The 22,232-nt window shown below is 46.9% G+C and overlaps 1 protein-coding gene across 2 annotated transcripts; it reads right to left on the reverse strand.

Annotated features, from left to right (window-relative positions):
* Positions 1-834: 834 nt before the first annotated feature.
* Positions 835-8,128, reverse strand: LOC114605562 (struthiocalcin-2-like). Of its 2 annotated transcripts, XM_077935622.1 has the most exons (5): positions 7,688-8,118; positions 6,656-6,750; positions 4,218-4,367; positions 3,369-3,492; positions 835-1,106 (listed from the first exon to the last, which is right to left on the reverse strand). In XM_077935622.1, the coding sequence occupies exons 1-5, from the start codon at positions 7,752-7,754 to the stop codon at positions 1,036-1,038; spliced, it is 507 nt and encodes a 168-aa protein (XP_077791748.1). In that variant the 5' UTR covers positions 7,755-8,118; the 3' UTR covers positions 835-1,035. The 2 variants fall into 2 exon arrangements, with proteins under 2 accessions (XP_077791748.1, XP_077791749.1); XM_077935623.1 differs by lacking the exon at positions 3,369-3,492 and having other exon boundaries at positions 7,688-8,128.
* Between the last annotated feature and the right edge of the window lie 14,104 nt (positions 8,129-22,232).

Below are 22,232 nucleotides of genomic sequence, written 5' to 3' on the forward strand. Positions count from 1 at the left end.
CTTCTAAATGTATGGAAGTATGATGTATGGAAGTGAGAGCTGGACCACCAAGAAGGCTGATTGCCGAAGAATTGATGCTTTTGAATTCTGGTGCTGGAGGAGACTCTTGAGAGTCCCATGGACTGCAAGAAGATCAAACGCATCCATTCTGAAGGAAATCAGCCTTGAGTGCTCACTGGAAGGACAGATCCTGAAGCTGAGGCTCCAAGACTTTGGCCACCTCATGAGAAGAGAAGACTCTCTGGAAAAGACCCTGATGTTGGGAAAGATAGAGGGCACAAGCAGAAGGGGACGACAGAGGACGAGATGGTGGGACAGTGTTCTTGAAGCTACAAACATGAGTCTGACCAAACTGCGAGAGGCAGTGGAAGACAGGAGTGCCTGGCGTGCCCTGGTCCAGGGAGTCACGAAGAGTCGGACACGACTAAACGACTAAACAACAACAACAAGCTTCTAAATAAAGAGTGATAGATTAGAAGCACTGGTGTCGAGCTGAGTTATTAAAGACGCCACGTTGACACAGACAAAGCCATTCTACGCTGCGTGTGCACGCTGCGTGTGCTCCGACAGCTGAGAAGAGTGGCAGTGTGTGAGTGGCAGCGTGTGGGCGCCATTGAAATTTGTTGGAGTGGCAATAAATCAAATTTATCGCAGTGCCGTTGCAGCAGACTCCGTGGATCAAAGGATTTACGACCCACAAACTGTAACAAGGTGGCACGCTGAATGCCACTCCCCTCAGCGAAGACACCCCGGGGCAGTCTGTTCCCACAGCAACCCCCTTCCCCTGTGTCTCCCCATCCCCAGTTTGTCTGCAGGACAGAAAGGAGTCAGCGGTTGAATGACCAAAACATGGTTTATTGGGTTCAGCAGGAGCCTGTTTGCCTCACCACACCCCCCCATGATGATAAGGAGAGGGGCCTGGTGTGCTGGAGTTGGGAAGGGGCCATTCTTTGCCGGTTTTCTTGTGCAAGGACTCTCCAAATGCTGCTTTTCTGCTGCCAGGGGTCCTTTGCAGACACAGTCAGACAGCTGCTTTCACCCGAACGTCATCTTGCACATGTACCTCATCTTTTCTGAGCATGGTGCAATGTGAAATTTTGCAAAATCTGGAAGATATGAGCAAAGGTACATTTGTGCACATGTGGTGGGAGTGTAAAAGAATAAGAGGATTTGGGGATGCCATATATAATGAACTTAAGAAGATTCTTAAATTCTCATTCCCCCCAAAAAACTTCCTGTTAGGGATAATGCCCACTGAAATAAATTAAAATCTGATACCCCTTTTCATGTACGTAACCACAGCGGCTAGGATTCTAATAGCTAAGAACCGGAAAAGTGACAACATCCCCGCCGAAACGCACTGGCGAGTGAAAATGATTGGATGTTTACAACTCGCAAAGATGACAGGGAGAATAAGAAGAAACTCAATACAAAAAGTTAATAAAGATTGGATAATTTTAAAAAGAATACATTAGACATTACTGTGATAATGCTAACCTCCTGGCAGACATAGAATGAACCATAAAATATAAAGGAAGTATATAATAAAATCAGTTGGAAGAAATGGAAACTAAAATAATGATAATGAAATGTGTATAGATTAACAAAACGTAAAATAGCACAATGAAAGGAATGGGAAGTTAGTGCCAATGGTGTGTGTGGCGTGTTTATGTTGTAATATGTGTAGTGTGTCTTGAATGTGTTGTTTGTACTGTCAAAGTTGAATGTTATTACTAATATGTAAACTTAAACCACAGAGCCTAGGGCTTGCTGATCGGAAGGTCAACGGTTCGAATCCCCGCGATGGGGTGAGCTCCCATAGCTCGGTCCCTGCTCCTGCCAACCTAGCAGTTCGAAAGCACACAAAAAAGGGCAAGTAGATAAATAGGTACCACTTTGGTGGGAAGGTAAATGGTGTTTCCATGCGCTGCTCTGGTTCGCCAGAAGAGGCTTAGTCATGCTGGCCACATGACCCGGAAGCTGTACGCCGGCTCCCTCGGCCAGTAAAGCGAGATGAGTGCCGCAACCCCAGAGTCGTCTGTGACTGGACCTAATGGTCAGGGGTCCCTTTACCTTTACCTAAACTGATCTTAATTGATGTATAATAAAGTTCATTTTTTTTTAAAAGAAGAAGATATGAGCAAAGTAAGGCAGACACTGTCTCTACCTACACTGCCCTTGACAGTGAATGCGTATTTCGGTTGAGATTCCTGCATTGCAGGGGGTTGGACTAGATGAAACTTGGGGTCCCTTCCAATTCTACGATTCACCCAGAGGACAATAATAATAATAATTTATTATTTATATCCCGTAAATCTGGCTGGGTTTCCCCAGCCACTCTGGGTGACTTCCAACAGAACACTAAAATACAATAACCTATTAAGCATTAAAAGCTTCCCTAAACAGGGCTGCCTTCAGATGTCTTCTAAAAGTCTGGTAGTTGTTTTCCTCTTTGACATCTGGTGGGAGGGCGTTCCACAGGGCGGGTGCCACCACTGAGAAGGCTCTGTGCCTGGTTCCCTGTAACTTGGCTTCTCACAGCGAACGAACCGCCAGAAGGCCCTCGGAGCTGGACCTCAGTGTCCAGGCTGAACGATGGGGGTGGAGATGCTCCTTCAGGTATACAGGACCGAGGCCATTTAGGGCTTTCAAGGTCAGCACCAACACTTTGAATTGTGCTCGGAAACGTAGAGGAGAAGTTCCCCTCCTTCCAAGCACTGATGTGCCCTGAGGAACAGCGCTTTGCTGGTGCTTATAGATAGGGACGAGGGAGAAATTCGATCCAGCTCACGTTTAAAAGCGAAACTATCGAATTTTCACTTTCCAACGCTATACGAGAACCAAAACACAGCTATCCTTCGGAAATCACATTCAATCTGAAGCTGGCAAATTTTACAAAAATGCACAAGTGCGCATAAAAGCCAATGCATTGGTGAAAAGTATAAGCGCATTATACTGGGGGAGGTTGCTTGCGGGGGGGGGGGGGGGAATGTGTGCCTTAGTCAAAACTTGCACCCCGAGATGTGTTTATTGGGGGAAGTGTGCAGTGAAACACTGGCAGATTTTAACGAGGATTTTTTTTAAAAAAAAGGTCATTGCAAATTGCTGTAGAAATGTGGGGACGGAGGTGAATTTGGGGGAATCTGGACAATGGACTAGATAGTCCCACTTTGTCCTGATTCACACACAGAGCCATGGGGGTCGTAGTTGAGTTCCCCCCTTTGCCAGCAGAAAATGATGAGACTGGCCAGAGTTGGTACACTTGACTTTTGATTGAGAAAGGAGTGAAGGGGGCTTGTGGGACACCTGCTCCCCACATGTCCCTGGGGTGAGATCCTTGACTCCCGGTTGCCTGAGCACCTCCTCACCTGTTCTGGCAGACAGGTAGACGCAGCCTCCTTTTGTCGGGGTACCAGGTTCAAGCAAAACCTCCTCTTTACTCCAAGGTGAATAGTTCAGTATCGAACGATCTACCCATTTCCAATATCCCTTCTGTAAAGATGATGACGGATATTATTATTGTTGTTACTATTATTATTATTATTATTATTATTATTATTATTATTATTATTATTATTATTATTTAATATGTATGCCACCATTCCTCCAAGGAGCTGAGGGATGCTTATATAATTCTCATCCCCCTTTAATCCTCACAGCAAGGATTTGGGGATCTTGGTGGACCACAAGCTTAACATGAGCCCACAGCGTAATGCAGCAGCAAAAAAAGCTAATGCTGTTCTAGGCTGCAACCACAGAAGATGGAAGGTGTGCAGAGGAGGGCGACCAAGATGATCACAGGTCTGGAAACCAAGCCTGATGAAGAACGGTTGAGGGAGTTGGGTATGTTTAGCCTAGAAAAGAGGCAGAGGGCCTTCTCAGTAGTGGCACCCGCCCCCTGGAACTCCCTCCTGTCAGATGTCAAGGAAATAACTATGTAGAAGACATCTGAAGGCAGCCCTGTTTAGGGAAGTTTTTAATGTTTAACAGACCACTGTATTTTAATACTTTGTTGGAAGCCGCCCAGAGGGGCTGGGGAAACCTAGCCAGATGGGCGGGGTATAAATAATAAATGATGATGATGATGATGATGATGATCCCTGGTGCCCCTCTTTGGCTTTCTCGCACCTCCCTGCTCCTGCCTTCTCTGATCCACGCCTTCTACCCTGTGGGGCTTTGGCAGAGAGGGGTCTGCAGGTCTGGGATTGTACGTTCACCTTGTTGGGGTCGTGCAATCCAATCCAGATACCGGTCGGAAAATCCTCTTCGTCCTCCAGGGTCTGGAGGTGGCTGCTGATCATCGCACCCTGAGACGAGGAGAGGATGGAGGCCAGGTGTCCTCGCTTGCTGTAAGCCATGCAGTCCTCCTGAATTGGTCCGAGAAAAAGCAGGGCTCATTACTATTGGATTTGTAGCTCACTGTTGCACGCTTGAAGAAGCCACGAATGGCACACGCCGCTCTTTTTTTTAAGTAGGTCTGCCATATGTCTCAGATTTCCCACACATATTCAGGATCCGTCTGCCGGAAATAGCGCCGGGGCAGAATTTCCGAAAATCATTTAAAATGTCGGGGTGAACCAGGGCCTAGGGCAACCTGTGTAGATTTTTTAGGTGATTTTCCTTAAAAAAAAACTTTGCCAAAACAAAAGCTCAACAGCTTTTCCAGGCTAAATATACCCAAACTACTTATCTCTTTGGCCACATAACTCCATACCCTCCAACATTTCTCCGACGAAAATAAGGATGTCCTAAGGAAAAGGGGACGTGGGCGGCGCTGTGGGTTAAACCACAGAGCCTAGGACTTGCTGATCAGAAGGTCGGCGGTTCAAATCCCCGTGACGGGGTGAGCTCCTGTTGCTCGGTCCCTGCTCCTGCCAACCTAGCAGTTCGAAAGCACGTCAAAGTGCAAGTAGATAAATAGGTACCGCTCCGGTGGGAAGGTAAACGGCGTTTCCGTGCGCTGCTCTGGTTCGCCAGAAGCGGCTTAGTCCTGCTGACCACATGACCTGGAAGCTGTACGCTGGCTCCCTCGGCCAGTAAAGCGAGATGAGCACCGTAACACCAGAGTCAGCCACGACCGGACCTAATGGTCAGGGGTCCCTTTATCTTTTAGGACAGGGGTCAGCAAACTTTTCCAGCAGAGGGCCGCTCCACTTTCGCTCAGACCCTGTGGGGGCCTGGGCTATATATATTTTTTTTGGGGGGGGGGGAATGATGCGAGAGCACCATGAGCCCCAGTGGCTGCTTACCTGTGTCTTGCGAGCGGCAGGGGCTGGCGGTGGTGGCGGAGGGACACTGAGCAGCGCACAAAAGGGCTCCGGAGAGGGGTTGCTTAAAATGGCGGCTGCCTGAGGGCTGCTGCTGCTGCTGCTGGCACCAACAAAGCCCAGCCCCCTTCCTCCTCTAGGCAGGGCGGGGAGAAGCCGGAGGGGGGGGGGAAGGAGGAGGCGCCACCACCATCATGGGAGAGGGAGGGAGGGAGAGGGAAAGAACGCATGCGCTGGCGATCCACGCGGCAATTCCCGGACCGTCCACAGGCCAGATTCAGAAGGCAATTGTTCCTGATCCGGCGCATGGCCCTTAGTTTACCAACCCATGTTCTAGGAGGAAGGGACGGAGCTTCGGTGTTTAATGGGAAGCCGCCAAGTGGATTTCACCTGGTCATCTGCTAGTCTCAACCCTGCTCTTCCCTAACTTAACCTGAAACTGTTCTTAAACTGAGACACCACTTTAGCTAATGGGGCTCCCGCTGCCGCCGCACAATTTCTGTTCTCACCCTGAAGCAAAGTTCTTAATATTTCTGGGTTAGCAGAGTCTGTAACCTGAACCATCTGTAACCCGAGGTACCACTGTAGTTGTTTATTTTCTTGACATCTGATAGGAGGGCATTCCACATGGTGGGCGCCACCACCGAGAAGGCCCTCTGCCTGGTTCCCTGTAATCTCACAGTGAGGGAACCGCCAGAAGGCCCTCGGAGCTGGACCTCAGTGTCTGGGCTGAACGACCGTGGTGCAAAGATCCCTCTGGTGCCCCCCCTCCATTTCCCAGAGTTGTCAGAGCTGCCAAGGAGTGTGGTGGAGTCTCCTTCTTTGGAGGTCTTTAAGCAGAGGCTTGACAACCATATGTCAGGAGTGCTCTGATGGTGTTTCCTGCTTGGCAGGGGGTTGGACTCGATGGCCCTTGTGGTCTCTTCCAACTCTATGATTCTATGATTCTATGATTCTATGATTCTAACCTTTTCCCATGCCTCTGCCAAAATCGCCTCCCACAGAGGCTTGGGAAGGAAGCTGCGTGCCCGCCAGCCATATGTTTGACGGGGAGCTGCTGGCGGGCGTTCAGGGAAAGGGGAGGCCACCGGCAAAGCCACGCAGCTCCCCTACTCGCTGGGGTGCCCTTGAGAGGCCATCGCCCTGGTGCAACGAACCACTAAGCTGTATGGGAAAGACGGCACTGGTTGCGAGGATGAAATAGGGCAGGGAGGGCTGTGGGCGCTGCCTTGGAGCAAACCATACACCATGTGGCCATCATAAGGCCGCTGTGTTTCTAGCAAAGGCCTTTGCTTGACGCAGCTCCTCCTGCCTGACCCTTTTCTGCTCGCAAGCATCTCTCGAGACGAGTTTCGGTGCCTTCCAAGCAACAATAACATCCCTCTTACATCAGCCTCTTTCCAGGATAATTTAGCGCTGAAGACTCCATAGCAGTAGGCTCCGTGCAGCAGCCAGCCGGTGGGACACTCAACCGCCTTGGTGCCTGTATGTGGGGCACAGAAACATAGTCAGGGACACAATACTGGAACGAGAGGGGTGGAAATAGTTTCCCCGAACTGAAGAATGGCAGACAAAAACAATGGACTATGCAGAATTGGACAAAAGGACAGGAAGGATTCGAAACCTGCGGGACCAGATATTTACAGAAGATTGGAAGAAGTAGATGAACTATTTGAAAAGCAATTGTAGCCAACAAATTACGGTAGTAGGACCACAAGAAGTTTTGTAAGGAGGAATATATGAAGTGCTGCAAAACAGATAAAGAACAGAGATATTGGTTATGAGTTTTAAACGCAACAGGGAAAATAAGAAATGTATACTAAGAGATTAGATTGGGAAGTTTTCAGACAGGACTGATGGAAGTCAAAAATATTGAGTAAGATGTAAAAATATGTTTAATTACTGTTGAAAATGGTATGTTTAAATAAACCTTTATACACACACACACACACACACACACACACACACACACACAAATACACACACACACACACATATATATAGTTTCCCAACCCAAACGGTGCCCACAGAAGGGACACCCCCCCAGAGGAATGGGACAGCTTACAGTATGCTGGCAATACCAAGCTCCATGTCTCTATTACACATGAGTCAGTATTGACAGAATTGTGGCCTTGGAAGGGACCCCCAAAGGTCATCTAGCCCAACCCCGGGCAGTGCAGGGATCTCAGGAGAAGCCGTGCTAGTCCTGGACCAGTAAATGGAACTCGAATCCTGGGGAGACTGATGGTTCCCATGTCTGGATAGCCTTCTCTCAGGGATTATTTAGCTGCGGTTCCTGTATTTCAGGGGGGTTGGGCTAGATGACCGCTGGGGGTTCCCTCTGAGCTCTTCAAATTTGTGATTTGTTTGCTTTGTGTAGCATGGGCTGGATTCTGAGGGCTTTAGAAAGGGGGACTCACCTCGCGGGAAGAAGCCGGTGGCCAGGAGACCCAGGAGGACACAGTGGAAGCAGGAGATCAGAGACATCAGGATCGGGACCTTGGGTGGTGGAGAGAGGAAGGAAGGAACAAGAGGAACAAAAGCTGAGATGAGCGCCTTTTGCAGAACGTCTATCCAAACCGACTTGTCCTTCCAGCAACCTTTGTTTCCCTTTTCCCCATGAGGAGACCTGCTCTTTCAAAGTGCTCCCCCTGAGGGTGCAAAAAGGGTGCAAAGGGGTTTCACTTGCCTGTTGCACGTCTCTCTCCGCTGCAAAATGCCGTCCTTCTTAGGGGAAGTGAAGCCACACAGGTGAATGTGCAAATGTTCCCCGGCTTGCAGACGTCAGGCACAACCGCTGTGGCTCAGCCCCCAGCCAAACTCAGGTAGTTTTTTTTATTTCAGGACTTGCATGGTTGAGCAGTGCCCCCGGAGCGAGGGAGGAAATGGGCACAGCAAGGACACAGGAAATTGGATCCCTTCGTCCTTGCAGGTTAGGCGACCAAACTAAGCGTGCCCAAGCTTAAGAAGTTCTTATAGCTTCTCCGATAACCTTTAGAAATCCAGGACATCTGACGAAGCTGAGCGTTGGCAGACTTGGGACAGAGGACAGAAAGTCCTTCTTCACATGGCACAGAGTTAACCTGCAGAGCTCCCTCCATCAGGAGGCAGGTTTGCCTGGCACTTGGGTAGCTTTGAAAGAGGATTGGACCAATTCCCAGAGAAGGAGAGTGTGCTGGGCCCGGGGGTAACTCAAGTAACGCAGTCCAGGTCTGGCCCCGAATCCAAGGGTTCCACTTGGAGTCAGTCCGACAGGGTCAAGGCAGGAAACCAGGCAAGGTCAGGCACAGGGTCTTAGGCAGGTTCTGGCAAACGTTGCTCCCACAACCTGGGGGCAGGGTCCAGCAGCCTTTTATCTCTGTCGGGGTAACGGCCAGTCCTGATCCCCCGGCGACTCACCTCCCTGTTTCGCCCGAAGGCGAGCACTCCTCCTGCGAGTACTCAGGGCTCTCCTTCTCTCAGACCTCAGTCTCTGCAGCTCGGGAGACGTTGGTGGGTTACTAGACCCAGAGGCCGCCTCAGCCTCCCCTGACCCAGCTGGTAGTGGAACAGCTGTAAGTGATGGCCCAGCTGGAGGCAGCGAGGTCGTCCCCGCAGGCTCAGGCCCCTGACTCGGCCCAGCTGGTGCTTGTTGCAGGGGGATCTGTGCAGACTGGGACTCTTCAGGATCAGGCCCCAGATTTGGTTCAGCTGCCGCCTGAGGCAAAGGATCCGGTGCAGACTGAGACTCCTCTGGTTCCGAGTCTGAGCCCGAGTCCCAGGCCATCACAGAGAGGGCTCTCGGTGGCTCCTAGCCAGGATGCCTGCATAGTCAGAAGTAGCACTGATTCCGAGTATCAGTTTCTGGAAACCGCAAGAGGGGAGAGTTGATCGCTTCTGCCCCAGCCAACTGATGGCAGTAGTTGGCACCGGGTTGTTGGCACCGGGTTGGCGAAGGCTGAGTTAATATGAGCTTGATGGTTTGCTCCACGCCACGCAGCAGAGGTGGAGAGCCTCTGTTGTCCCTGGAATACAACTCCCATCATCCCCAGTGCCAGATTTACGTATAAGCTAAACAAGACATAGCTTAGGGCCCCTCTCTCTTGGGGGCCCCCCAAAAAAAATCTAAAGGGGAAAAAACCCTGGATGTACATTTCCAAAATATAAGATAAAAAAACAAATAAAATAAAACCTACCTACAGCAAGCGTGTTTTGTGTTGTGTAGGCTCCTGTGATGTAAGTCAGGCATAGGCAACTTTCAGCCCTCCAGATCTTTTGGCCTACAACTCCCATGATCCCTAGCTAACAGGACCAGTGGTCAGGGATGATGGGAATTGTAGGCCAAAATATCTGGAGGGCCGAAGGTTGCCTATGCCTGATATAAGTCATGGGCCCTGCCTGCTCGCCTGCTCCCTAAAATATCACTGCTTTGCTCCTTTCTATATATAGGGTGCCTACATTCTGCATGGCCTGGTTGCATGGAGACATGTGCAAATGGCATGAGATACCCATGAGGTCCATAAATTACCATATAGTATATATTTAACACAAAAAAAGACCGTTTGTTGTTGACAAAGGACAGCTGGACATATAAAAGGCCCCATTACCTTCAGTAGCTTAAAGGTAAAGGTAAAGGGACCCCTGACCATTAGGTCCAGTCATGGCTGACTCTGGGGTTGTGGTGCTCATCTCGCTTTATTGGCCGAGGGAGCCGGCGTACAGCTTCCGGGTCATGTGGCCAGCATGACTAAGCCACTTCTGGCGAACCAGAGCAGCACACGGAAACGCCATTTACCTTCCCGCTGGAGCGGTGCCTATTTATCTACTTGCACTTTGACGTGCTTTCGAACTGCTAGGTTGGCAGGAGCAGGGACCGAGCAACCGGAGCTCACCCCATCGCAGGGATTCGAACTGCTGACCTTCTGATCGGCAAGTCCTAGACTCATCAAACCCAAATCTGGCCCTGCTCCAGTCTTGCTACCTGCAGCGACGAGATTCGTTTCGGTGACCCCTGTTTTTGCTTCCATGACGCTAGGAACCTAAATCTGGCCCTGATCATCCCCGACCATTCACTGTGTGAGTTGCCAGGGCTAATGGGAGTTTCCAAGTCCAACCCCACTTGGAAGATACTAGCTTCCCCCATACTTGCCCTAGATGGCAAAACTCACTGAATGTCCCCTGATGTCAGGCCCCCCTCCTTCTCCTGAACCTTCCCAAGAACAGGAGAACAGTATAGATTTAAAACAGTGGTTTGCAGAAGGGCATAGTTCAGAAGCTGCAGAAGGGAGAACCTGAGAAATATTGGAAGATGAACAGCAGGAAGAAGCAGCAGGGGGGGGAGACAGCTGACAGACTCAGTGTCTCTAGAAAGCATTCCTGATCCTCCCTCTCCCAGGACCAGGCGTGCATTGAGAGTAGGAGAACAGAAAGCTCAGATTAGCCGGCGCAGGGGTGACGTAGAATAGGGATGACGTAGAGGGGTTGGACTTGGAGCAACACCATCATGGCTTAGAGACTACATTCCTTTGTCTCTCTCTGTGAATACTGAATAAATTACGTGGTAAGGCCTCTTCGTGTTATCTGCTTTTTCGGCTGCCACCGGGGGAAGGAGCATTGACACCACCCCTACCAAAAATATTTCGGAACCTCCATACGACTGAGCTCTTCAGAACCCATCCAGGCTCTCCTCTGATGGTGATTAATGACCTAAGCCTTTGAATGAGGCTTCAGGCACGCTCTCCATTGCGCAGAGTACTCATACAGCAGCAGAAGGAGCCAGAAATATGTGCTACATTGCTACTTTATTTCTAGCTACGTAGGACAGAAAAGAATATGCATCTGCTCTCTGTGAGAGACAGAAAACAACAGGACAAAGAAACAGGAAACCAGTAACATCAACATCGGTTTCCCATCTCCCGTGAGACTTCCAACAGTCTGGAATGTCAACAGAGTCTTGTGACTCCAAGAACTGCACAGTGGCATAACAGAAACCTAACAAAATAATTGCAAAACAATCCAGGACAGCAATGCAACTGTGCGCGAGGAGGGGAGATTCCCCCTGCCCAACCAAAGCCCAATTGACTAAATTTTGCAGGAAGGGGAGTCTGGGGAACCGAGGCAGTGAATGGTGATGAGAGGTAATTGCACCTTGCAAAGTTCTCCTTGCTTTGGTTTTTAATGGCTTGAGGAAGTTAGTGGCCAGATTGCAAGCTGGTCTGGGGACTTTAGGCCCCCTGGTGCATGGCGTGACTTCCTGATGGCATCAAGTTTCTGAACCATGAGTAGCCGATTGGAGATAGCCATCAATAGACGGCTCCCTTTGCGAAGGTATTCATCGCACAATGCTATCAGTACACGCCGCAGCTGGGGTAATCTTTGTGCTGCAGTTCTGTGAGATCCTCTGCAAGATCTGGGATGTTTGAAAAGGGTTCCCAAAGTGGGAAACGTGAAGCGGGAGAGAGCCAGGATGATGTGGGACTTAGAGTAGGAATCCAAGGATAACTTCCTTTGTAGACCAGCACATTCTGGAACCATTTTGCAGTTTTTCGTCTGAGTTCTTTAAGAGGCAACTGGACCCTGCAATTAGTTAGCTATAAATTTACCTCCTAGATCCCCTAGCCCCACAAAGGCCCACTCGGCTGAATCCATCAGTGCAACTGGCACAGTTAACCAGTGCCGCATAATCACCCGTTCCACTTGGGCAAGAGCCTTCACCAAACCCCTTTCTGTACCTGCTAAAAATAGTATACCTAAAGAAGCATATACCTGAAGGATTCCTGAAGGCCCAGCATACCTGAAGGAGCATCTCCACCCCATCATTCAGCCCAGACACTGAGGTCCAGCTCCGAGGGCCTTCTGGCAGTTCCCTCCCTGTGAGAAGCAAACTTACAGGGAACTAGGCAGAGGGCCTTCTTGGTAGTGGCACCTGCCCTGTGGAACGCCCTCCCATCAGATGTCAAGGACATAAACAACTACCTAACTTTTAGAAGACATCTGAAGGCTGCCCTGCTTAGGGAAGTTTTTAATGACTGATGTTTTAATGTATTTTAAATTTTTTGTTGGAAGCCTCCCAGGGTGGCGGTGGAAACCCAGCCAGATGGGCAGGGTAGAAATAATAAATTATTATTACTATTATTATTATTATTAGACACGGGTGGTGCTGTGGGTTAAACCACAGAGCCTAGGGCTTGCTGATCAGGTCGGCGGTTCGAATCCCTGCAACAGGATGAGCTCCCTTTGCTTGGTCCCTGCTCCTGCCAACCTAGCAGTTCAAAAGCACGTCAAAGTGCAAGTAGATAAATAGGTACCAGTCTGGCAGGAAGGTAAACGGCGTTTCCATGCGCTGCTCCAGTTCGCCAGAAGCGGCTTAGTTATGCTGGCCACATGACCCGAAAGCTGTACGCCAGCTCCCTCGGCCAATAAAGCGAGATGAGCGCCGCAACCCCAGAATCGTCCGCGACTGGACCTAATGGTCAGGGGTCCCTTTACCTTTTTATTATTATTATTATTATTATTATTATTATTATTATTATTATTAAGAAGCCCACCCAGTTGTTCGGGAAGCTGGTGCAAGTTTTAACCTTGCTTTTAGCCTGTTGCCATTTTAACTTTCCAAAGTCTTAACTTATTGGCGTTCGTTCCAATTACAGATAATTTTATAACTTTAATAAAAAAATAAAAATAGTAAAAGCATTAGGCACACTCATGGAAGAGAGGGCTAGGGATGGACACGATGGCTCTGCTCTGACCTCCACAGTTGGAGGCAGCCATGCTTCTGAATCACAGTTGCTTGAAACGGCAGGAGGGGAGAACGGTCTTATGTTCAGATGCCGCTTGCTGGTTTCCTATTGGGCATCTGGCTGTTAGAATTCCTGCCCCGTGATTGCAGTCATGGGATTGTTGTCTATCACATGACGGTGTATGTTTTGACTCCACAGTGGGAAGTGACGGAGACAGGATGTTTGTGTTACTGTGTTCCGTGAAGTGGGACTATTGTCCTATGTTCTCTCTCTTTGCTGTCTGATGCTAGAGAGAGAGGGAGCCATCTTGCAGTGCTCCGTGTGTGTTTATATGTAAATAAAGTTGATTAGTCAAAATGCTGAGTTGCTGAGGTCTGTTACGCAAGCTGCGCAAACTCTGCGGATCCCTAAGCGTGCCGATGTCTGTTGGCATCGGTCGCTGTGATGTTCGGAAGTGAAGAAAGCTTTTGAAGCTCCCGAACGATCGACCAGGAGGGAGAGAACATGCCAGTCGGGCATGTGTCTCTGCCAGGGTCCTACTCGAGTGTAGGATGAGGTCCTGACACTGGCCACTCACTGTGAGAACAGGACACTGGACCAGAGGGGGCCGTGGCCCTGATCCAGCAGGCCATTCCCATGTTCCCATGGATTCGCTTCCCTTCCAGATATGCTCAAAGAAATTGATGTGGGCTGTTTCTGCCTCTGCAGCTGATGAGCCCCTCTGGCATCCCTGGCAAGCAGCGCCACGAACAGACACAAGGAGGCAGAGGCAGGCGTGGAGGAGACTTTCTTTATTGATTTCTCATGTAGGAGCTGCTACAGAATTGGGGTGGGGGGTTGCAGTTGGGACAGAAGGTCTTAGGCCTCCATGGAAGGGCCTTAATCCCCGTTCTCCAAGGCACTCAGTTTGCCGAACCCTTGTCCGAAGACCCCTACTCCGGGATTTTACAGATATAATAGTTCTCTGCCTCGCAACTATTGCCATCCCAGAACATGTATTCTAGAAAAACAGGGACGGAGAAGCATTAGAAGTCACTGCCCTTCGTCACCTCCTCCCGGCTCATCCTTCTAAACTGGGAAACCAAAATGGATCAGTTGAAAGAGGGGCTGTCCCGGGATCAGAGAAAGTAGAGTCAGAAGGGATCCCTAGGGACCCCAAGTCCAACCCTTGCAATGTTAGTTTTGACGTGCTTTGCTTTCTTCTTAGCAAGTAAGTAAATGTGGGCTTCTTGATCGTGAACTTTTAAAAATCAGTTTGACGTTATAGTCCATGCCCACTTAATTTTGCGTATTGATCTAATCTGATCTAAGCTGAATTTGTAACTGATCATTTTTTTTGTGATATTATAAAGGTAAAGGTACCCCTGCCCGTACGGGCCAGTCTTGACAGACTCTAGGGTTGTGCGCCCATCTCACTCAAGAGGCCGGGGGCCAGCACTGTCCGGAGACACTTCCGGGTCACGTGGCCAGCGTGACATCGCTGCTCTGGCGAGCGAGAACCGCACACGGAAACGCCATTTACCTTCCCGCTAGTAAGCGGTCCCTATTTATCTACTTGCACCCGGGGGTGCTTTCGAACTGCTAGGTTGGCAGGCGCTGGGACCGAACAATGGGAGCGCACCCCGCTGTGGGGATTCGAACTGCCAACCTTTCGATCGGCAAGCCCTAGGCACTGAGGCTTTTACCCACAGCGCCACCCGTTGTGATATTATAATTATCTATTAAATTTGTATACCCACAGATATATTAGGTATATAGGTTAACCTGCCCACTAAAATGGGAGGGTTAAGATTTGAATGGATCTTCTTAAAAAATCGGGCATCTTTTAAAGAAAAAACAATGCACACACAGTCTCATAAGACTCCGAGTTGTTAGTAATAGGGAGCAGGATTCAAACTGGTATACAAATTATGATACCACAGCTCTTTGCCGGGCACCCTGAATACCTTTTGCAGTACTCTGTTCCTGGCTGTGTCCTACACGGCTATGAATGTGAAAGGAAAATGCTCCAAGCTGTATATAAACTGAAATTTTGCATTTGAGTAGATTTGGGGATTGTGGAGTTAACTCATTAAACTTGGCCTATTCAGGGTTTGCGACCATGTAGACACTGCTTTTGGCTAAGAATTGTCACACTCTAACTCAGGGGTCCTCAAACTACGGTCCGCAGGCCGAATGCGGCCTGCCAGGCTCGTAAATCCGGCCCGCAGGCCGCCCGCTTAGTCAGTCTCCGTGCGATGAGGTAAACCCGGCGCGGTGTTTCCCACAATGCACCGTGAAAGCAGGCTCGGTTCGGCCATGCCCCCTTCCCCTTCCCACTATCCCGTAATCCATTGCAGGGAGATGGGAGCTGTAGCGTTGGCGATGTTGTGCTCAAGGGTTAGATATCAACAAGGATAAGTTTGATCAAACGAAGTGTCGGTGATGTTACGCACAAGAGTTAGAAACAGGTGACAAATGCTGGCACCCTGTCTAACTCTTGTGCGTAACATCGCTGACACTTCGTTTGATCAAACTTACAACATCACACATACCATCTCGGGACTATTTAATTGCTCATCGTCTAACATTGTGTATGCCATCAAATGCCAACAGTGTCCTTCAACTCTCTATATTGGACAAACAGGCCAAACCTTACGCCAAAGAATAAACGGACATAAATCTGACATCAAGAATCACAAGACAGAGAAACCAGTAGGAGAACACTTCAATCTCCCAGGACATTCTATACAAGATCTCAAAGTAGCTGTTTTACTACAAAGGAATTTCAGAAATAGACTGGAAAGAGAAGCTGCTGAATTGCAACTCATTACCAAACTTAAAACCATGGAGAGACCTGGTCTGAACAAAGACATTGGATTCTTATCTCATTATACATGACAAAGCCATTTTTCACCTTCTCACCCCTTGCTTTTTCCTGTAAGACCTATTGCAGTCGTTAAGAGTCGTCAACAGGCTCATCACAGCTATCTGCCAATCACCCATTCCCACCACCCTTCTGAGTAATACTCCTCCCCACCTTCTCACTATATAGAAGGATCTGGCAACTTCTGTTTCAGTGTATCTGAAGAAGTGTGCATGCACACGAAAGCTCATACCAAGAACTAACTTAGTTGGTCTTTAAGGTGCTACTGGAAGGAATTTTTTTCCTTCATTGGTTGTACAATCCACTCCTTCAACATCTTATAATACTTGGAAGTAAGTCCATCTGGTCCCGGGGATTTGCCCAGTCAGAAAATATCCAGCTTTGAGGAAGGATCTGATAAACTGTCTGCTCAAAATACACCCCTTGCCATCTTAACATACCCTCCAACATTTCTCTGATAATAATAGGGACATTCTCTAGGGACATCAGGAAATTTCTTCTGTGTTTGATCTCGCCAAACACCTAGGCACCAGGCACACACCTACATTGATCGCCTTGAGCCAATTGCAACCTATCTGCCAAACCTCCCTTGCCAAATTGTTGTAAAGAATTTTTTTTTTGCCTTCCACAGATAAATGGAATACAGCTAATCTGCCTGGAGCCCCTGTCAGGGAAAAAGGCAGAGAAGGAGGAGGAGGAGGAGGAGGAGGAGGAGGAGGATGTTCAGGAACATATCAAAGAGTAAATCCTATTGAACTCAGTGGGACTTGAGTAAGAATGCTCAGGACTGCAGTGTAAGGCTGGCCAGTCTTTACCCAGTTACCTGGGAGAAAGTTCCATTGAACATAGTGGGACTTACTTCTGAGTAGATAATGTAAGACTCCCTGTACAATTGAACAGTCCCTGCATTTTTGCTAAGAAATGTCTGGCTGTGGAAGCATTGCAATATAAGAATTTAAAATGGATTGCTTACATTCCCTTCAGAATGATAGGAAGGGCTTTTTATGACAGCTTCAGTACGTCCTTCATTTGGTGCAGCTATTTTCTTTTCAGTAGAAATGGGACTCTGTTTTTGCACCCACACACCACTTTGTTTCTGTTGATCTTTTTCCAGCTCTGATTTAATGTTCTCCACATTTCCACGTCAGTCTGCATTATTTTTAAGTCCTCGTGAAAATTTGTTGATATTTGTGCGAATTTCTCCCAAAGCACACTCCCCCCCCCTGTGCAATTTTGCCTAATATACTCCCCCCCCCCCGCAAACCAATTTTACCTGATAGAAAGCATAATACACACATTTATTTTTGCATACTTTACCCCAGTGTTTGCATTTCTGCCCATATCGTGCGGCTGGAGTATCGCATTCCAAAACTCAGACAACTCTGGATTTTGAAGGACGGCTGTGTTTTGGTTCGTGGGTTGTTTAGGAAAGTGCAGATGAGTGTGATGTAGTAGTCAGAATGCCTGGCCAGGACTTGAGAGAGACCCGAGTTCAAATCCCACACTCGCCCATGAAGCTCACTGCCTCTCAACCTAACCTACCTCTCAGGGTTGTCGCAGGGATCAAATGAGAACTCTGCACACCACACAACCTTTAGCTAGGTGGAGAAAAAGGTGGGATATAAATGTGGTAAACAAACAAACAAACAAACAAACAAACAAACAAACAAACAAACAAACCAGGAAGGTTTATCTTTAATTTCAAACTGAGCAGAGTCCGCTCCCCTAGCTGCAGGGGACTGAAACAGCTTGCTATCTTGAAAAAGTACAGCCATCAATCGATTCCATCTGCCAAGTCCCATTTCTCTGTCCTTCCTTTTTTTTTATATCTATATATAATTTTTTATTGATTTTCCAACACAAAATAAAAACAAAACAATACACAATACATACACAAACAAACATATAAACACGTATAATTTCATAACCTCTTTTTCATAAATCTTACTTTCCTGACTTCCCCATGCTTCCCCTTTCCTGCATCCCTGTTTTATAATTTCTTCAGCAACCCCTCACTTCAATTAACTAATTACTTATTTCCTTCCCCCCCCTTCTTCTCTTACTTAAACAATTACAGCTGAAATTCTATATTTTTCTTTTCCCTTGGCATTTTAGCACTCATTAATTTTACAACAGTTCTTAAGATAAACTTTAAATTTCTTCCAGTCTTCTTCCACCGTCTCTTTTCCTTGGTCACGGATTCTGCCGGTCATCTCTGCCAGTCCCATGTAGTCAATCACCTTCGTCTGCCATTCTTCCAGCGTGGGTAGTTCTTGTGTCTTCCAATACTTTGCTAAGAGAATCCTTGCTGCTGTGGTAGCATACATAAAAAATGTCCTATCCTTCCTTGACACCAATTGGCCGACCATGCCCAGGAGAAAGGCTTCTGGTTTCTTATGAAAGGTACATTTAAGGACCTTCTTAATTTCATTATAGATCATTTCCCAGAAGGCCTTAATCCTCGGGCACGTCCACCAAAGGTGATAAAAGGTACCTTCAGTTTCATTACATTTCCAGCACTTATTATTGGGCAAATGGTAGATCTTTGCAAGCTTGACTGGGGTCATGTACCACCTATAAATCATTTTCATAATATTTTCTCTTAAGGCATTACATGCCATGAACTTTATGCCGGTGGTCCATAACTGTTCCCAGTCAGCAAACATAATGTCATGACCAATGTCTTGTGCCCACTTAATCATAGCTGATTTAACTATTTCATCTTGTGTATTCCACTTCAACAGCAAGTTATACATTCTTGACAGGTTCTTAGTATTGGGTTCTAACAATTCTGTTTCTAATTTTGACCTCTCCCTCTGGAAGCCAATTTTCCTGTCTTGTTTAAATACCTCCATTATTTGGTGGTAGTGGAGCCAGTCTCTTACTTTAAACTTCAATTTCTCATAACTCTGTAATTTAACTTTTTCACCATCTTGCTCTATAATTTCACAATATTTTGGCCATTTAGATTCCATATTAAGTTTTTTCACCTCTTTAGCTTCCATTGGCAACAACCACCTAGGGGTTTTGTTTTCCAACAAATCTTTATAGCGGGTCCAAACATTATATAGTGCTTTCCTAACAATATGGTTTTTAAATCCTTTATGAGTTTTTACCTTGTCGTACCATAGATATGCATGCCAACCAAATCTATTGTTAAATCCTTCCAAATCCAAAATGTCCGTGTTCTCAAGAAGTAGCCAGTCTTTCAACCAGCAGAAAGCTGCCGATTCATAATACAGTCTTAAGTCCGGCAGGGCAAACCCCCCTCTGTCTTTTGCATCAGTTAATATCTTAAATTTTATTCTGGGCTTTTTGCCCTGCCAGACAAATTTGGATATATCCTTCTGCCACTTCCTGAAACAGTCCATTTTGTCCACAATCTGTAATGTCTGAAACAAAAACAGCAACCTAGGCAATACATTCATCTTGATAACAGCAATTCGGCCTAACAAGGAAAGTCTCAAACTTGACCATATTTCTAGATCCTTTTTTACCTCTGTCCAACATTTATCATAGTTATCTTTAAATAAGTTCACATTCTTAGATGTCAAATTAATCCCCAGGCATTTCACTTTCTTTGCCACCGTTAATCCCATATCACTCTGAAACCTCTCTTTTTCAACATTTGTTAGATTTTTCTCCAGTACTTTAGTTTTTTGCTTCTTCAACTTAAATCCTGCTACTTGACCAAATACTTGAATCAATTCTATAACTCTTTTCGTACTAGTGTCTGGCTGTTGCAATGTCAATACTAGGTCATCTGCAAAAGCCCTCAGTTTATATTGTTTAGCTCCGACCTGAACTCCTTTAACCAGCTGGTCCCCTCTAATCATATTTAACAAAACCTCCAAGACAGATATAAAAAGTAATGGGGATATTGGGCACCCCTGTCGTGTTCATTTTTCTATAGGGAATTCTTCAGTAACCACGTTATTTACAATTAACTTTGCTTTTTGTTCAGAATATATTGCACCTATACCATTTTCAAAACCTTGGCCTACCCCCATCCCTTGGAGATTCTTCTTCATAAAGCTCCAAGAAATATTGTCAAAGGCTTTTTCCGCGTCCACAAAAATTAAAACAGCCTTCGTATTGATATTTGCTTCTAACAATTCCATAATGTCTATTATATTTCTCACATTGTCTGACAAATGTCTCCCTGGCAGAAAGCCCGCCTGGTCCTTATGAATCTCTCCCACCAACACTCTCTTCAATCTTTTTGCCAAAATGTCTGCAAAAATTTTGTAATCCACATTGAGTAGTGATATAGGGCGGTAGTTCTTGATCTGGTTCTTTTCAGTCTCAGTTTTTGGTATAAGCGTAATAAACGCTTCTTTCCACGATTCCGGTGCCTTTTCCCCCTCCAAAATTTCATTACAGACCTCCTTCAACGGTTGTACCAACCATTCCTTCAAAGCTTTGTAGTATCTGGAGGTCAATCCATCTGGTCCTGGAGATTTTCCCAATTTCATATTCTGAATGGCACCCTCAATTTCTTGTTCTGTTATTTTCTCATTCAAGATCATTTTACTTTGTTGTGAAATTTTCTGTAGTCCATATTTCTTAAGAAACTCATCTATTTCTCCTTCATTCACCGGCCCTTGTGCATACAGTCTTCTGAAATAACTCTGAAAACAATTACTAATCTCATTTGGTTTATAAATATTCCTTCCTTCAACCTCTAGATTTGTAACCGTATTTAGTTTCTGTCTCTTCCTCAGTTGCCATGCCAGGAGTTTCCCACATTTGTCTGCCGATTCAAATGTTTTTTGTCTCATTTGCTTTATTTTCCATTCTATCTCCTGATTCATCAACTCCATATACTGCATCTGATAATACTTGATTTCCCTCAATATCTCATGTGACTCTGGTTTAGGCCTCAATTTCTTTTCTCCTTCTTTCATCTTTTCCAAAATCTTGTCTTTCTTCTCATTTTGTTTTTTTCTCTTTATAGAGTTCTGTTGTATTAGGAAACCTTGCGTCCCAAATTGTTCTTTTTTCCACCTCTGTATTCTGATTTATCTCAAAATAGTCCTTCAAAGTTTTTTGGGCCTTCTTGTAGATCTCTTCATCTCTAAATAGGGTGTCATTCATTCTCCATCTGAAGGAACCGGCTGCTGTTAGTTTCATCTCCATCTTTACAGCATTATGGTCGGAGCACCATTTCTCTGTCCTTCCTGGTACCTAGCTCACTGCTCAACCATGACAGCATGGAAATGTACATTATCCAACTTTGATTTGGTGTTGAAACACAGCGGTCGCTTCCAGCATTGGCACCAGAGGCAAACAAGAGCACCCCCCTTCACCTCGAACCCCTGCAAGAAAGTTTGAGTTCTCTAAGGAAGGGATGATGACTCAGATGTAGAATCTGACGTTGACAGTGACATGGAGAATACTGAGGTGAGTTCCACTGATACAGTGTACGGCATGCGCCTGATACGCAGATCAGAAGGAGCTACGAAGGGTGAGAGACTCACCAGGTATGTGCGCAAATTTGCTAACACAGTTGTTGCAGATTTAGCTGCGGCTAGTAGTTTGACGCAGGTCTTGGAACACAAAGTCTTGAAAGAGGTACAAGGTTTGTCCTCAAAGGACGGGAAACCACGCCCAAAGGCTCTAAGGGTAGACATTGCTTCCTCAGAGAGGAACAGAGCTAGAGCTCTAGTCCCATGGAAGGAAGGTAACCAGAAGTGCAAGATGGTAAGGCCCAAGGCTAGTCCTGTTGCAGGTAGTTCCAAGGGTGGAACGGGGATACAGGGGTATACTATGTGCATGACATCTGTGTGAGGAGAATCAGAGCTTACAGGGATAACAGCTCAGAGTCCAGTGGCAACAGAGACCATGGCAACAGAGACCAGCTGAGACCAGAGCAACGTGCTGAACTGGGTGATTGACAGTGGAGCTTCACATCACCTGGTGCCATCTGGTGGTTTGCTGCAGAACTACAAGGCTTTGAAAACTGGACACACTGTTTCTCTTGCAGATGGATCCAAACATGAACTAACCATGTCTGGCTCTCTGTATTGTTCTTTCTTACAGGAGGAGATTCAAGCTTACGTCATTCCAGAGATGACTTGTTGTCTGTTTTCTGTTCCTGCTCTGGTTGCTGACGGTTTCAGAGTGTGTTTTGAAAATAACATGTGTTCAATTTCCAGGGGTGGGCGTCAACTGGTCAGTGTTGAATGCAAAGACAGGCTGTTTGTCCTAGAAACGCCTGCTGCAGGTAAAAGTCCCACTGAGTCAGCACAAGCACAGTGTGCCAACATCCCCATCCATGATGGGTGTCAGCATCTTTGGCACAGAAGATTAGCACACGTGAACTGGGATTACGTGAAGAAGATCCCTGGGTGCACTGAGGGGTGCAAAATGAAGGCATGT

The sequence above is a fragment of the Podarcis muralis genome, chromosome 10 (genome assembly GCF_964188315.1).
Source record: "Podarcis muralis chromosome 10, rPodMur119.hap1.1, whole genome shotgun sequence".
In the NCBI taxonomy this organism is placed as follows: Eukaryota; Metazoa; Chordata; class Lepidosauria; order Squamata; family Lacertidae; genus Podarcis; species Podarcis muralis.